At 37.7% G+C, this 16,139-nt stretch overlaps 1 protein-coding gene across 3 annotated transcripts in view; it reads left to right on the forward strand.

Moving 5' to 3' along the window:
* Positions 1 to 16,139, forward strand: part of GNB4 (G protein subunit beta 4) — a 57,106-nt gene that overhangs the window by 28,592 nt on the left and 12,375 nt on the right. For all 3 annotated transcript variants that reach the window (XM_028100945.2, XM_088025375.1, XM_028100944.2), the window contains 6 exons: positions 5,225 to 5,263; positions 5,920 to 6,026; positions 7,647 to 7,710; positions 9,466 to 9,628; positions 10,760 to 10,826; positions 10,933 to 11,134. In XM_028100945.2, the coding sequence (XP_027956746.1) occupies positions 5,225 to 5,263; positions 5,920 to 6,026; positions 7,647 to 7,710; positions 9,466 to 9,628; positions 10,760 to 10,826; positions 10,933 to 11,134 (642 nt within the window). The remainder of the gene's footprint in view (positions 1 to 5,224; positions 5,264 to 5,919; positions 6,027 to 7,646; positions 7,711 to 9,465; positions 9,629 to 10,759; positions 10,827 to 10,932; positions 11,135 to 16,139) is intronic.

Here is a 16,139-nt window from a genome sequence, read left to right on the forward strand (position 1 = left end):
TCTGTAGCTTGCTTTGGGTAGTATGGACATTTTAACAGTATTCTTCCAATCCATGAGCATAGAATAGCTTTCTGTTGATTTGTGTCTTCAGTTTCTTTCATCTGTGTCTTAATAGTTTTCAGTATACAGGTCTTTCACCTCCTTGGTTAAATTTATCCCTAGATGTTTTATTCTTTTTGATGCACTTGTAAATAGGATTGTTTCCTTGATTTCTTTCTGATAGTTTTTAGTGTATAGAAATGATAGATTTTTGTGTATCTTGTATGTATTTTGGATATCTTGCAGGTTTACTGAATTTATTTCTAATGGTTTTCTTTGTGGAGTCTTTAGGATTTCCTGTATATAATATGTCACCAGCTAATAGCTTTATTTCTTTCTTTCCAATTTGGATGCCTTTATTCTTTTTCTTGCCTAGTTGCTCTGGTGAGGACTTCCAGTAACATGTTGAATTAAAGTGGGGAGAGTGGGCATCCTTGTCTTGTTCCTAATGTTAGAGGATAAGCTTTCAGCTTTTCATTGTTGAGTGTGATGTTAGCTGTGGGCTTGTCATATAGGACCTTTATTATGTTGAGGTACACTTTCTCTATACCCACTTTTTTGAGAGTTTTTCTCATAAATGGATGTTGAATTTTGTCAAATGCCTTTCTGCATCTTTTGAGATGAGCATACAGTTTTTATTTTTCATTTTGTTAATGTCCTGTATCATTGATTTGTGATGTTGAGCCATCCTTGCATCCCTGAAATAAGTCTCACTTGATTCTGGTGTGATTGTTTTAATGTATCATTGAATTTGTTTTGCTGCCAGCTTGCTGAGGATTTTTACATCTGTGTTCATCAGGGATACTGGTCTGTAATTTCCTTGTGGTGTCCTTGCCTGGAATGATTGGCCAAACACAAGGTCCCATACTAATCTCATTAATCCTTTGAGCAACCCTGTGAGGTAGATGGTGTTGCTTTGTTTCACAGATGAGGAAACTGATCCTTAGATGAAATAACTTGACAAGGTAACGTAACTACAAAGTGGTAGCTCCAGGATTCAGGCCAGGTATATGTATATATATATTTTAAAGATTTTATTTTATTTATTTATGTGAGAGAGAGAGAGCATGTGTGTGCACACAAGCTATGGGGAGAGGCAGAGGGAGAGGGAGAAGCAGACCCACCAAGCAGGGAGCTGGACTCAGGGCTCCATCCCAGGACCCTGAGATCTTGGCCTGAGCCAAAGGCAGATGCTCACCTGACTGAGCCACCCAGGCGCCCCTCCGGCCAGGTATATTTTGACACCATATCCCGTGCCCTCCCAGCCCTGCAGCCTGTGTTGTAGTCTGGTGGCTGTTCCCTGACCGTGCGTTGTTTAGGTCATCGCCCTTCATCGCCCTTTTACAGATGGTTTCCTTTGCCTAGGATTATACTACCGTGGCTCCACTGTTTGTCCCAAGACTCCTCTTCATTGAGTCCCAGTCCTCTGAAAAGCCTCACCAGAGTCCTGTACTTGGATTTATTCTCCTTTTATTGGAAGGCAGGCAGCATGGCATGGTGGAAAGTGCATGGGCTTCAGCTTTTATTATTCTGTGGCCATGAGCAAGTTTAACTTCTGTGATTCTTGATATCTTTCCTGTAAAGTGAGAATACCAGTGCCCACTATGTAGGTTTGTGAAGATCACGTGAAATGATGTGCATAGGACTTACCAGTAAATGGTAGCTCCTTACTCATACATCACTTTGGGATTTGTGTTACAGGGTTGATCACAGCTGGCCTTGTGTTGTGGTTCCTTGTGCACATTTGCCTCTGCTACTTGTACTTGGATGGAAAATTCTGTGTCCTAATCATTCTTCATAGCTCACCAGCATCCCAAACAAAATTGCATGGGTGCAGGTGCTCACGTTCCTCTCCCATGATTGCAAGTAACCACATGTATATAAGGTGCCATGTACTTTATTTCTCAGTTTAATCATGTCATGCTATATTTAAAGACCCTTCCTCGCTTTCCCCCTCACTTCTAAAATATAATCTAACTGTATACTTCACTGTGTGTCAACACCTGACATAATAGAAATGTATGGAATCTTACGCAGTATTTTTAAATATTATTTTAAATTAAAAAAACAAGTAGAGGAAACAGACTTTTCTTTCGTAATTGTTATTTGGAGTGAAAAATACCACTTTTCTCTTGCACAAAGATGTCTAGATTATGGTGGACAATATGGACTTCAGCCTTTAATTGGGAATAATTTTATGTTGTTTTATAATGGATGAGTGTTCATACGAGTAAATTCTTCTCCATGTGAATAGAATCTTTTCATGATTTGCAAGTAACTGCTATTTGTAGAATGCTTATATTCTAGCGTTTTAATTTTTACCGCTTTGCACTGTTCAGTAGTTTTCACTTACAGTGTAATTGTACTGTTAATATTACAAGCCCTCCGAGGGCTGGCCTTTCTGGTTTGCTGCGATAACTGCTGTGCCCAGAACAGAACCTGACACAGATTGTGGGTTGTGTTTTTTTTTTAATTGAATAACTGAATCAAGAAAGATGACCTAAACAATGATAGTTCACTTTCACAAAGCTTAACATCAGAAAACCCTGTTTTTAGAATGCGGGTCAGGCCATCGCTGTCGTTTTTGGAAATTCTTTTCGTTGTAGGAAACTGGACCAAATTATTCCTTGCCAAATGAGGTCTCTCAGCCCACCGTTTGACTAAGAATGAGAGAATCAAATCATGTTTGTGTAACTACTTATGAACAGCCTTACATAGAAATATTGTAAGTGTTATAAATAGGTTGAAAGGGCAGCTAAAAAAGAGGGTGTATTCCATGTAGTCTTTGCCGCAGGCGGAGGCAGGCATTTTTCCCTCGGCTGACGGGACAAGTTGTCCATTTGGGCCACTGGGGCGTTTATTCAACAACCTTGTGCTTCCTCGTTGCAGCAGGAGTATGCGAAGCGCAGTGGGGAAAAAGAGTTGAAGAGAGGGACTGACTGATTTTTGAGAGGGGGAAAAATTGTTTCAAGCCTAGTAGGAAGAACTGTGCTTTTGATTTTCCCATGTTATGTGAATCCTCTCAATTTATTGGGAACCCCAGTTTAAAACCTCTTGTTGCTTATGAAATGTTATTTTGTTCTGTCGATTTCTGTTTCACTATTATCTTCTTTTGATAATTCCCTTCAGCTTGTGGAAAAATTTAAGGTCTCTTTGAAAGGCCATCCTGTAATGCTTAAACATAAACACCTGCTTACATGTAAGGACCTTGCTATTAATGTATAGATGTGACTCAGCACTGTTACCTATTACATAAATTGTTTTCCTGATGTATCCTATCTTTTCCTCATTGGATCTAAAATATTTTATTTCTGATTGCAAGTACACTGTATACAGATACTAAGCATTTTAAAGAAGTGCTTATACATTTATAAAAATATTTCTGAAATGACCTGAGTATGCTAACCCTTCCTATCACCTCAACTTCTAGATGCCAGAACAAACCAAAAGGGAACTCTGAAGCTTTTGGCTGAAGCTTAGTAACAAATATAACTCTGAAGACTATGGGCTTATTAAATCAACCTAGTTCATTTTTACTCATGGGGATGCAATTTAAAATCTTTTAATCATAAACCAGAAGTATATTTGCACAATGGAATAGAATTGAGAGTCCCTAAATGAACCCATGTATCTAAGGCTGATTGATTTTTTTTTTTTCAACGAGGATAACAAGACCATTTGAGAGGGAAAGAACAGTCTTTTCAACAGATGGTGCTTGGACAACTGGATATCCACATGCAAAAGGATGAATTTGGACTCCTACCTCATACCATTTATAAAAATTAACTGAAAATAGTACCTAAATATAAATGCTAAAAGTAAAAATTTAGGGGCGCCTGGGTGGCACAGTCAGTTAAGCATCCAACTCCTGGTTTTGGCTCGGGTCATGATCTCAGGGTTCTGGGATGGAGCCCCACATCAGGCTCCTTGCTCAGGGTGGAGTCTGCGGAGTCTGCTTGAGATTCTCTCTCTCTCTGCCCCTCCCACTCGTGCTGTCTCTTTCTCTCTCAAATAAATAAAATCTTTAAAAAAAAAGTAAAAATTTTAGAACTAAACATAAGCTGTTAATCTTTGTGAGCTTGGATTCAGCAGCAGTTTAATATGACACTGAAAACCCAAGCAACAGAAGTAAAAACTTCTGTAAGGACGCTAGTCAAGAAAATGAAAAGACAGCCTACAGAATGGGAGAAAATATTTGCAAATCATACATCTGATAAGGATCTAGTGTCCAGAATATATAAAGAGCTCTTACAGTTCAACAATAATGCAATTTAAAAATGGGCAAAGAATTTGAATAGACATTTCTCCAAAGAAGATCTACAGATGGCCAGTAAGCACATGTACAGATAGATGAAAAAGATGCTCCCCATCGCTAATCATTAGGAAAATGCAAATCAAAACAACAGTGAGATACCACTTTACAACCATGAAAATGACCAATAATAATAATAATACAAAGGACAACTGTGGGTGAGACGTGATGAAATTGGAAAGCTCATAGTACGTTCCTGGTGGGAATGTAAAATGGTGCAGCTGCTGTGAAGAAAACTATTTGACACTTGATTAAAGAGTGAATCGTAGAGTTACCACATCCTCCTCCACTCCTAGGTATATACACGGGAGAACTGAAAACACGTATACGCAACTTGTGCATGAATGTTCACAGCCTCATTATTCACAAAAGCCAAAAAGTGGAAAGAACTTAAATGTCCATCAGTTAATGGATAAACAGTGTGATCCATCCCTACAGCAGACTATTACTCAGCCATAAAAAGAAATGGAGTACTGACATTTGCTACAACATGGATGGGCCCTGAAAACCTACATTAAGTGAAAGAAACCAGACACAAAAGGTCATATTACAGGATTCCATTTGTAGGAAATGTCCAGAATGGGCAAATCTATAGAGATAGAAAGTAAACTAGTGATTACCAGGGAATGAGTGAATTGGGAGGTATAGGGATTTTTTTTGTTTCTTTGTTTCTTCTTTTTTTTTAATGGTAAATGTTCTGGAATTAGTGGTGGTTGCACAAAGTTGTGAAGATAGTAACCACTGAATTTTAAATAAAGAATATGTGGTACAGTGAAAGGTGTATTTGTCAGTCTACATTTTCAATGAAAATAGTATTTTAAGTCCTATCCAGAGATTTCCATGTTTAAATGTATTATAATCCTCTTTCTTTAGGATGCTAGGAAAGCATGTAATGATGCAACGCTTATTCAGGTAAAATTGTTTTTTTTTTCCCTCCATTTTAGTAATTCACATGAAAGAGCTTGATACGGTTGCAAATGACATTCATATGGTTTTTATTGTATTTAAGTGAAAAAAGTGAGATCTGTATTTTTATTAAAAACTGTAATCTGTAATTTGTCAAATAATGTACATGTGCTTTTTAAAGCATACTTGTTAAAATAGAAGCCTGTGGAAAAACAAACACTCTAAAAATACATAGATTCATATGTATTTTTTTAGGTAACTTCTGATTATTTTTGATATGCGCTATTATACTTTTTTTCCCTTACATCAACTCAGGAAGGTTTCGTTAGTTTAATATTGGTAATTTTTATTAAGGAAATACTTTACTAAAGCTTGCTTTCTTATTGACAGTTAAAATTATATGTGTTTTACTCTTTGATCATCTATTTGATTTTTATTTGTGGCTTTTTTTTTTTTTTAACTAAAGTTGGGAGATATATCTATTCTTAACACTGGAAGATGTGCAAATAGGATCATTTTAAGTCATACTTTTTCTTCAACTTACTGATCATATAATGGCTCTGGAATTATTGCTATAAATTTGTCTTATGCCTATTATTTCTACTTTATTGTCTGAGCTATGTCTAAGATGTAAAAAATAACATTCTTGGTGTTTTCTAAAGATCACATCAAATATGGATTCTGTGGGCCGAATACAAATGCGAACGAGACGTACGTTGAGGGGTCACCTAGCTAAGATCTATGCTATGCACTGGGGATATGATTCAAGGTTTGTACCTGCCCCCCCCCCTTTTTTTAAAGAGATGGGGAGAGAGAGGGGCAGGAGAAAGGAGGAGAGAGGAGAGAGAATCTCAAGCAGACTCCACACTGAGCAGGGAGCCCAAGGCATGGCTCCATCCCAGGACCCTGGGATCATGACCTGAGTGAAGGCAATCACTTAACTACCGACTGAGCCACCCAGGCTCCCCGCCAATTGATTTTTAAAGAATTTAATTTTGGGGCGCCTGGGTGGCTCAGTTGGTTAAGCGTCCAACTCTTGATCTCACCTCAGGTCTTGATCTCAGGGTTGAGAGTTCAAGGTGGGCATGGAGCTTACTTAAAAAAAAAAAAAAAAAATTCAGGTTCTGCCCCGTATCCTACTGTTAACTTCCCTTTCATAAAAAATTTCTGGCAGCCGCTACATAAAGTCCACTAATGTTATTTACCTGTAGGGAAGGGATCCAGGTGCCTTGGTGACAGGGATTAGGAAGGTGACTTCCCCCCTCACTGGGTAGGGTAGCTTTTTTTGGTATCTTTTGAATTTTATACTCTAATGAAAATGTCCAAAGCAAAACAAAAAAGTTCAGTAACTAATAGTTAAGAGTTCATATTTAGCCAGCAGACAAAGTTCTGCTGTTCCAGCCCTGTCCACTTTTCTCAGCTGTAATGCCCATTTCTCACACCCTCTGTGCAACTGGAAAATTCACAATTCCTGAAACACTTGCTGTATTTTTCCTCCTCTTGTCAATGAACATACCCTCCTCACAGCATAGAGACTTCTACCTTTAGCTTACAGAATTCCGTTTTTCAGTATGCATTCTTTTTCACAAGACTCAACAAGCAGAGGTATTTGTCCCCCTTTTACTTTCCTATAGCATTGATTTTATACCACCCCTCTAACCATTTTTTACTTAATTTATTGTAAACGTGTGTAAATACCTTCTCTCTGCCAGATGGTAGAGGCCTCAAAAGGCAGGAGGCACATCCTGCATCATACCCATAACGCTGCCTTGCCTTCACAGGCTCTCAGTTAACATTATTAGGTGGAGTGAAATAATGGTTGTTAGGCTTATATGTCATTAAATTTAAGTCAGTAAATAATGAACCACTCAGCTACTACCAGAATCTTGAATAAGAACTAGAATGTTGTCACCATAAAAAGTTGCATCATTTTTTTGAATTTTAACCAGAGGCATTTTTAGTAAAATGTTTAAATTTTTTTTTTAAGATTTTATTTATTTATTTGACAGAGAGAGAGACAGTGAGAGAGGGAACACAAGCAGGAGGGGTGGGAGAGGGAGAAGCAGGCTTCCCGCTGAGCAGGGAGCCCGATGCAGGGCTCGATCCCAGGACCCTGGGAACATGACCTGAGCCGAAGGCAGACGCTTAACCGACTGAGCCACTCAGGCACCCCAAAATGTTTAAATTTTGCTAAAATCTATGTCCTATTGAAAACTTTTGGCATGCAAAATAAATTTTATTTTTTTAAGTTGGGAATATATTTCCTGGTATCAAGTTTTTAATTAGAATAATATTTTTTTCTGAACTGCCCTACAGTAATGCAATGCATGACTAACTTAAACTACTTTTTCCTCTAAGTGTCAAATTATTTTTGTGTTTGTTCCTCTAGGCTACTAGTCAGTGCTTCCCAAGATGGAAAATTAATTATTTGGGATAGCTATACAACAAATAAGGTAGGATTTCTTAGTCATTTTCTTTAACCTTTTATTTGTTCTGGTGTCCAACAGTTCTTTCCTTTATTCAATTACTTCAAACTTTAATTTCCTTCAAAGATAAATTTATTCCATTTATTTTAATCTAGATCCTCTCTTTGGGGTTTTGCTTTTAATATTAAGCCCTTTTATGTTCCCAAGGACAGTGGTAAGACTATCATTCAGTGTATTTTACTTGATTCTCCTACTTTGTATTTTAATATTAGAAAAGGATGTACATCAGTTTTACATATGGATGATTTATTTTTTTTAAAGCTTTATTTATTTAAGTAATCTCTAGATTCAACATGGGGCTCAAACTCACGACCTTGAGATCAGGAGTCACAACGCTCTTCTGACTGAGCCAGCCAGGTGCCCCTATAAATGATTTTTTTTTTTTTTAACTTACCCATTTCCTAATGGGCAGCGACCCTGAGATTTTTATTTCTAGTTGTGGGTAAGCCAGAATGCTAGTGTGAGGCTTTCCTTGGGTCCACTCTAGCCATTGATTGGTGTTTCTGGATTGCTCAGAAGATGCAGTAGCTTGGAGGCAAATTACAACTTTTTCCCATCTCTTGGCAGAACCCAGTGGGTCCTCCTAATGTGTCCACTGGAAGGAATCCTTGATGTAAAGGGGTTGAGTGGTAGCAGAAAAGCTTCAAGAAAACTTACACACATGAAATACCTTTTAGATTCTGTGTGTACTTCTATCACTATTTTTATTAAAGATTTAAAAGTCCTGTTTTGTGAAGTAAATAATAACTTCAGCCTGGTTGAGATTTTAAAGCTAGCTAAGACAGATTTATAACAGTTTTTCTATATTAATTGGCCCACCCAGCATGTCTTTCAACTATATTTTCCTAGAACAAAAATAGTTTTTAAAATATTTTAGGTTTAAGTGAGAGCATAATAGTAATCACCGTTTAGCCTTGCTTATTCCCGTATACCTTAAATTTTGCCGCCTACTTGAAATGATTGGTATTGGGTAATAAGGCACCAGAGTGGTGTGGGCAGATCAGTACAAACAATTGACATTTTTTAAATTTGGGTGCAGAGTATATATCCTACTATTAGGACACAGTGCCATCTCTCTCTCTCTTTTAAGATTTATTTATTTGAGAGAGAGAGAGAGAGTGCACAAGCCAGGCGGAGAGGCAGAGGGGAGAGGGAGAAGCAGACTCCCCGCTGAGCAGGGAGCCCCATGTGGGGCTCGAGCCCAGGACCCTGGGATCATGACCTGAGCCAAAGGCAGATGCTTAACCGACTGAGACACCCAGGCGCCCCTATGGGAGAACCATTTATTTTTTAAATTTTTATGGAAGAACCATTTTAATTGGCTCTGATACTTGCATTGTTCAGTGTTATATTGGAGGAAATTCCTCTTTTGACTGTTACTGTGAAAACAAAGAATTTTATTCAATTCTTTAACATTTTGCACTTCATATTTTGAATGGGTATATTAGCATTGAAACATTCTACGTCCTCTTAAAATAATTTCTGAAAAAGAACACTTAAATCCGAATGAATTGGTGATAAATGCTAACATGCCTATTACTTTTTCTGTATTAGTATTTTATTTTTCATTGTTCTCTTAAACCATTGCATTTTTAATTTGGCTTATTTTTAGTTAGATGCATTTAATTTTTAGTAATATTTGCTTCATTGTACATCGGTTTCAAAAATGGACTGTTTCTGTAATCTTAGTAATAGCTTTTGTGTGTTACATTTGTTGTACAGATGCATGCTATTCCTTTGAGGTCTTCCTGGGTGATGACCTGTGCCTACGCTCCCTCTGGTAATTATGTCGCGTGTGGAGGGCTGGACAACATCTGCTCTATATATAACTTAAAAACCAGAGAGGGGAACGTGAGAGTGAGCCGAGAGTTACCGGGTCACACAGGTGAGCTCCACTAAATAGTGTCCTTTCCTACCAAATATGAGGATTCCTAAGGGAGCCGAACAACGAGAACTAGTGACAAACTGTGGTCAGCTGCTGAAGATGGAGTGTTAATCAAGTGAGAGGAGAAAGGAGTATAAATCAGCAAAGGACCGAGTTTATAGTTCTACAAATGATGACTGTAATTTTATTTTTCTTTCAAAAACAGTCAATTTTATAAAAATGACAGATTGATTGTAAAATATTCAAACAGTAAAAGAAAAGAAAAAGCAAATACAGGGGCACTTGGGTGGTCAGTCAGTTAAGTGACTCTTGATTTCGGCTCAGGTCATGATCTCAGGGTCGTGAGTTCAAGCCCTGTGTTGGGAGCCTACAGTGGGGGGGAGCAAATAGAATTTTCTCTTTTCTCTGCAACCATATAACAGTTAAGGGATTTTGGCATCTGTACTTAGTTATGTAATTGAAAGTGTGTATTAGATACACAGTGAAAAATACTTCATGGATGTGGTAGTGCATTGCTTGATTTGCCAGTATGCACACCATAGAGTGTACACCGTACTATAGCATTTGGTTTGCAGTATTAATAAGGAATTTATTGCCACTCATCAGGCTTCTGCCTCTCTGAATTCTTGGTAGTACTATCTGATGATGCTTTTTACAAAAATCTCTAATATCATTTTCCTGCCAATTCCATATTTGGAAACACTGGTGAATTCTCATTCAGGTGACCCTTTTCCATGAAGCCTTCACTGAGGTTGTCGTAATTTCTCACAGTAATATTAAAGGATTTCCCAGTGTACCTAACTTAGTCTTCCATAGATGATAGAGATTTGTGTAAAGGAATTTCTCTGTCTTTGGTAATCATAGTAGGCAGAAGGGACTGTCCTAAGTTTGTCATTTTCAGAGTGTCCAACAAGGCGCGCCATCGACATAGTAAATACTTGAGAGTTTGTTGATAAAATTGAGTTGCAGACAGCATGGAACTTGAGGTAACTAAAAGTAGAACTATAGATTATACTAACAAACATTTGTTGCCCACGTATTGGGTTTTAAAAAGAATGTGTTACTACTTCACATGGTAACTGAGTCACTCCGTCAGCGATAACCTGAGATGTATTGCTCTCTCTGCTGCAGGCTACTTGTCCTGCTGTCGATTTTTAGATGACAGCCAAATTGTTACAAGCTCAGGAGACACAACTTGGTAAGTGTGGCGCAGGAGAACACTGATTTGGGGGTTGAGGGTGGTAGCGGGAACTAACATAAGGAAAGATCTAAGAGTCATTATTTTAATTTATGTTTAATCATAGCGCTTTGTGGGACATCGAAACTGCCCAGCAGACCACCACATTCACTGGGCATTCTGGAGATGTGATGAGTCTTTCTCTGAGTCCTGACATGAGGACTTTTGTTTCTGGTGCTTGTGATGCCTCTTCAAAATTGTGGGATATTCGAGATGGAATGTGCAGACAGTCTTTCACTGGACATGTGTCAGATATTAATGCTGTCAGTGTAAGTAAATAGCATTTCTAAAGAAATGCATTGTGCCTATAAACTGTTGAAATCTATAACATGATTTTAACAACAAAAACTCCAGAGAGGTAACCACAAATAGATTAAGCCAGGTAAGTATTCTTGTATATGAAAATGAAGTAGTCATATGTGGTTATTATTGTCCTGTGTGTAGGTCAAATGCTAAACTGTGTGGAAATGACTAGGATTTCCAGAAGTACTGTGAATACAAATGCTTATGTGTATAAGACACTCCTAATTTTGTAAGAAGATGTATTTGGGGAAATATTGAAAGCCATTTTTTATAATTTTGTTGAACATCTGAGAAAGTAAATGCTTTGTTACCCCCACCCTCTATTAGTAGGCCAACCTGGTTAGAAAAATAGAATTTTAGAGCAGGTAAACCTAGTCTTCTCCATCTCTCATCCTGTCACCTCTATCAGGTTGATGGTATTCTCTTTTCCTAATTTGCTTAGATTTTGTCAGGGATGAATGGAGTTTAGTAAATGCTTTGTCTTTATCTGTTGAGATGATCGTGTGGTTTTTGTTTTTTCAGTCTGTTAAATGGTGAATTCACGCTGATTCACCCCCACCCCCCAAATATTAACCCAACCCTGTAATTCTGGGACAAACCACACTTGGTCATCATGCATAACTTTTTTAATATATTAATGCATTTGATTTATAAAAGTTTTTATAAAGTTTTACAGCCATATTCATAAAAGTTCTATTTTCCCTTTCTTCAAATGTTTTTTCTGGTTTGGTATGAGACTAATGCTGGCCTTGTAGGCAGAGTTGGGGACCATTCCCTCCACTTCAGTTGTCTGGGACAGATTGTGTAGAATTGGTCTTATTTCTTCTTTAAATGTTTGGTTTAATTTCCCTGTGAAAGTTCCCTAGGAGAATTTTCTTTGTGAGAAGAGATTTAACTACAAATTTAATGTCTTATTTGGATATAGGCCTGTTGAGGTTATCCATTTATCCATTGAGTCCTAACCCCCACTACCTCAGGATGTGACCTTATTTGAAAAATAGGGTTGTTGCAGATATGATTAGCTGAGTCATACTGGATTGGAGGTCATTTAATCTGAGATAAGCGGTATCCTTAGAAAAAGGGGAAAGCTCCAGACCAACAAGCAGAGAAGGTAAACAGTGTGAAGACTGACAGGGAAAAGACTGCCGTCTACGGCCCTTAGACACGGACTGTGAGACCTTAAATTTCTGCTGTGAAGCCACCCAGGTTGTGGCGCTTTGTTACACAGCTGCCCTAGCAAATGAATACATTTGGTAGAGGTTTATCTGTTTTCTTTATCTTCTCAAAGAACCATCTTTTGGTTTGAACAGTTTGCTCTATTTTTCTGCTTTTTTAATTTTTCTGATTATTTCTTTGCTGTGTAGTTGGGTTTCATTTTCTTTTTCTAGGTGTGTAATGTAGAAGTTGATACCATTGATTTGAAACTTTTTTTTCTTTCTTAATATTGAAGCTTAAAGTGGTAAATTTCTAAACATTGCTTTTGGTGCATTCCACAGATTTGGATGTGCTGTGTTTTCATTTTCACTTAGTTAAAAATTCTTTATAATTTTGACCTCTTTGACCCATGAGTTTTTTAGAAGTATGTTACATAGTTTTCAAATATTTGGAGATTTCTAGGTATCTTTATTTTTGTTAGTTTTTAATTGCATTATGGTCCAAGAAAACACTTTGCATAATTTATAGGATTCTAAACTTCTTGAGACTTGTTTTATGGTCTAGAATACAGTCTGACCTGGTCATTGTTCTGCACTTGAAAAGAATCTCTATTCCGTTACTGGGTGGAGAGTTCCACAGATAATAATTATCTCAAGTTGGTTAATAGTATTATTCAGGTCTTATGTGTCCTTACTGATACTTGTCAGTTCTTTCTATTTATTATTGAGAGAGGGCTATTGAAATCTCTAATCATGTATTTGTCCATTTTTCTTTGCATTTTATTAGTTTTTGCTTCAGTGAGTATTTCAAAGCATAAACCTTTAGGATTATTGTGTTCTTCTGGTCAGTTGATTTCTTTATCATTATGAAATGTCCTTTATCCCTGGTAATATTATTTACTCTGAAATTTTTGTCTGATATTAATAGAACTACCCCAGCTTTCTCTTGATTAGTCTTAGCATGGGCGTATCTTTTGCCTTGCTTTTACTTGCTATTTGTATTTTTATATTCAAAGTGATTTTCTTATAGGGCAATAGTTGGGTCTAAAGAGTCCTATTTTGGGGCTCCTGGGTGGCTCAGTCGGTAAGCGTCTGCCTTCGGCTCAGGTCATGATCCCAGGGTCCCGGGATCGAGTCCTGCGTCGGGCTCCCTGCTCAGTGGGGAATCTGCTTCTCCCTCTCCCTCTGCCCCTTCCCCTCCCCTGCTCATGCTTTCTCACATGCTCAAATCTTTAAAAAAAAAAAAAATCCTATTTCTGCCTTTTATTGTTTAGACCATTTACATTTTATGTGTTTCTTGTATTGACATGATTAGGTTTAAATCCGCCATCTTGCTCTTTGCCTTTTGTCCTGTCTATTCTTTGTTCTTTTTCTCCCTTCTTTTGAGTTTTAAAAATTTTTGAATTTCTAAATTTCCTTTCTTGGCTTTTTAGCAATATTTTTGTTGGTTTTTGGTTTTTGTGGTTTTGGTTGTAGTTGCTGAGAAAATCTGTGGTATACATTTCTATTGATGGCAGTCTACCCTTAAGTGCTCTTATACCACTTTTACACATAGATAAGCACCTTTTACCTGGGTTCTCCCACTTCTTCGCTCCCAGCCTTTGTGCAGTTGTTGTCGTAGATTTTACTTTTAGAGGTCTTAAACCCAGCAGTACATTGATATTATTGTCGCTTTCAAGAGCTGATGCTCCTTTAGGGAGATTTAACAGTCTTTACGTTTATTAACATAGTTACCATTTTCTGTGCTCCTCATTCTTTTGTTTATGGATTCAGGTTTTCATCTGTTTTTCTTCTTGAAAGGCTTCCTTTAATGTTTCTTACAGTGTAAATCTGTTAAGTCAGTCAGCTTTTGTATATCTAAAATATTTTTTATTTTGCTTTCATTTTTGAAAAATATTTTCACTTTTTTTTCCCCCTTCTGTTGATAGTCTGAAGATGTTATTCCACTGTCTTTTGGTTTATGTTGGTACTGATGTGAGATGTGCTATCATGCTTATATTTGGTCTCTACACAGTGTGTCCTTTGTTTTTCTCTGGCTGCTTTTAATATATACATTTTTTTTTCCTTAAAGATTTTATCCATTTATTTCAGAGAGAGAACAAGTTGAGCTGGGGCATGGTAAAGGGGCACAGGGAGAGGGGGGAGAGAGAATCTCAAGGTGACTCTGCACTGGGCGCAGAGCCTGATGCAGGCCTTGATCCCACAACCCCAAGACCATGACCTGAGCTGAAACCAAGAGTTAATGGCTGAACTGACTGAGCCACCCAGGCGCCCTTTCTCTTTGTTTTTAAGCAACTTGATTATGATATGTCTTTATATAATTTTCTTCATATTTCTTGTGTCTGGATCTGTGGATTATTCATCAAATTTGGAAACTTTTCAGCCATTATCATTAAAGTATATTTCTGTCTCTTCTCCTCTGGGGACTCCAAATACACATATATTAAGACACCTGAAGTGTTCCCGCAGTTCACTCATACTGTGTTCATTTTATTTTGCAGTCTTGTTCCTTGCTGTATTTCACTCTGGATAGTTGCTGTTGCTGTGTCTTCCAGCTCAGTACACTTCTTCTGCAATGTCTCATTTGCCATTAAACCCATACAGTGTCCTTTTTAATCTCAGACATTGCTTTTGTCCTTGTCTGTTAATTCTGTCATCTGATATTTTTGGGGTTTGTGTCAGCGGAATGATTATTTTTTTCCCTCCTAATTACGGGTCATATTTTCTCACTTTTGCATGTTTGATTTTCATTAGATGTGATGCCAGACATTGTAAATTTTACCTTGTTGGGTGCTGGATAATTTTGTATTTATATAAATACTATTTAGCTTTGTCCTAGGGAATAGTTATTTGGAAATAATTTGATCCTTTCGGGTCTTACATTTCAGTTTTGTTAGGTGGGACCAGAGCAACACTTTGTGTATGCTTAAGTTTGTCCCACCAGTGAGGGGAAAACTTTATGATTTCTCTTCCCAGTGAATTGTGAGGTTTTCCCTCTTTCTAGGAGGGACAGACATTATTCCTGGGCCTGGGTGAGCATTGGCTTGTTTCCTGTTATCTTTATGGGTGTCTCCTCTGCTTCAGTAGTTTCCTCACATACCTGTGATCAGTACTCAGCTGAATACTTGAGGGGCCCCTTAGCATCTCCTGGCTTTCTGTCAGGAGAAGAGAGGTTTTCCTCTCTGGTTTCTGCCCTGTGAACTCTAGCTGCCTTGGACTCCCTGGATTTCCAGCTCTGTCTCCTGAACTCTGGGACACCAGTGGGCTCCATTTGGGATCCCCTTCCCAGCACCATGACCTGTAAACTTTCTCCAGGCAGGAAGTTGGGGCAGTTACGGGGCTTACCTCATGTGTGTCCTCTCTCTCAGGGACCACTCTCCTTTGTTGACTGATAGCCAGTGTCTTTAGAACCAGGTTTCATATATTTTGTCAATTTTATTTATTTATTTTATTTTTTTCAGCATGAGGGTAAATGTAATCACTGTTAACTCCATTTGGGCTGAAAGCAGAAGTATAATTCTTTCTTCTGCTCATTTTTAAAAAGTTAACTATTTAAAGGGGCTTGCCCAGTATTTGAAAGTCATTTAAAAAGACCAACATAGACTTAAGATATCAAAACATAAGGACAAAATTACGATACCAAAACATAAGGACAGAAAAATTCTAGAAATATTCAAAATGAAAAAGTAGATTACCTGGATACAAAAGATGGAAAAAAAAAAAAAGGCTAGCCTCACACTTTTCCATAATAGACAGGGCTGGAAGGCTTTTGAACAATATCTGCTGAGTGTTGAGGGAGAAATACTGTGACCCAGGA

The sequence above is a fragment of the Eumetopias jubatus genome, unplaced genomic scaffold (genome assembly GCF_037043125.1).
Source record: "Eumetopias jubatus isolate StellerSeaLion01/CBP00866 unplaced genomic scaffold, mEumJub1_p1.0 scaffold_1, whole genome shotgun sequence".
Taxonomy (NCBI): Eukaryota; Metazoa; Chordata; class Mammalia; order Carnivora; family Otariidae; genus Eumetopias; species Eumetopias jubatus.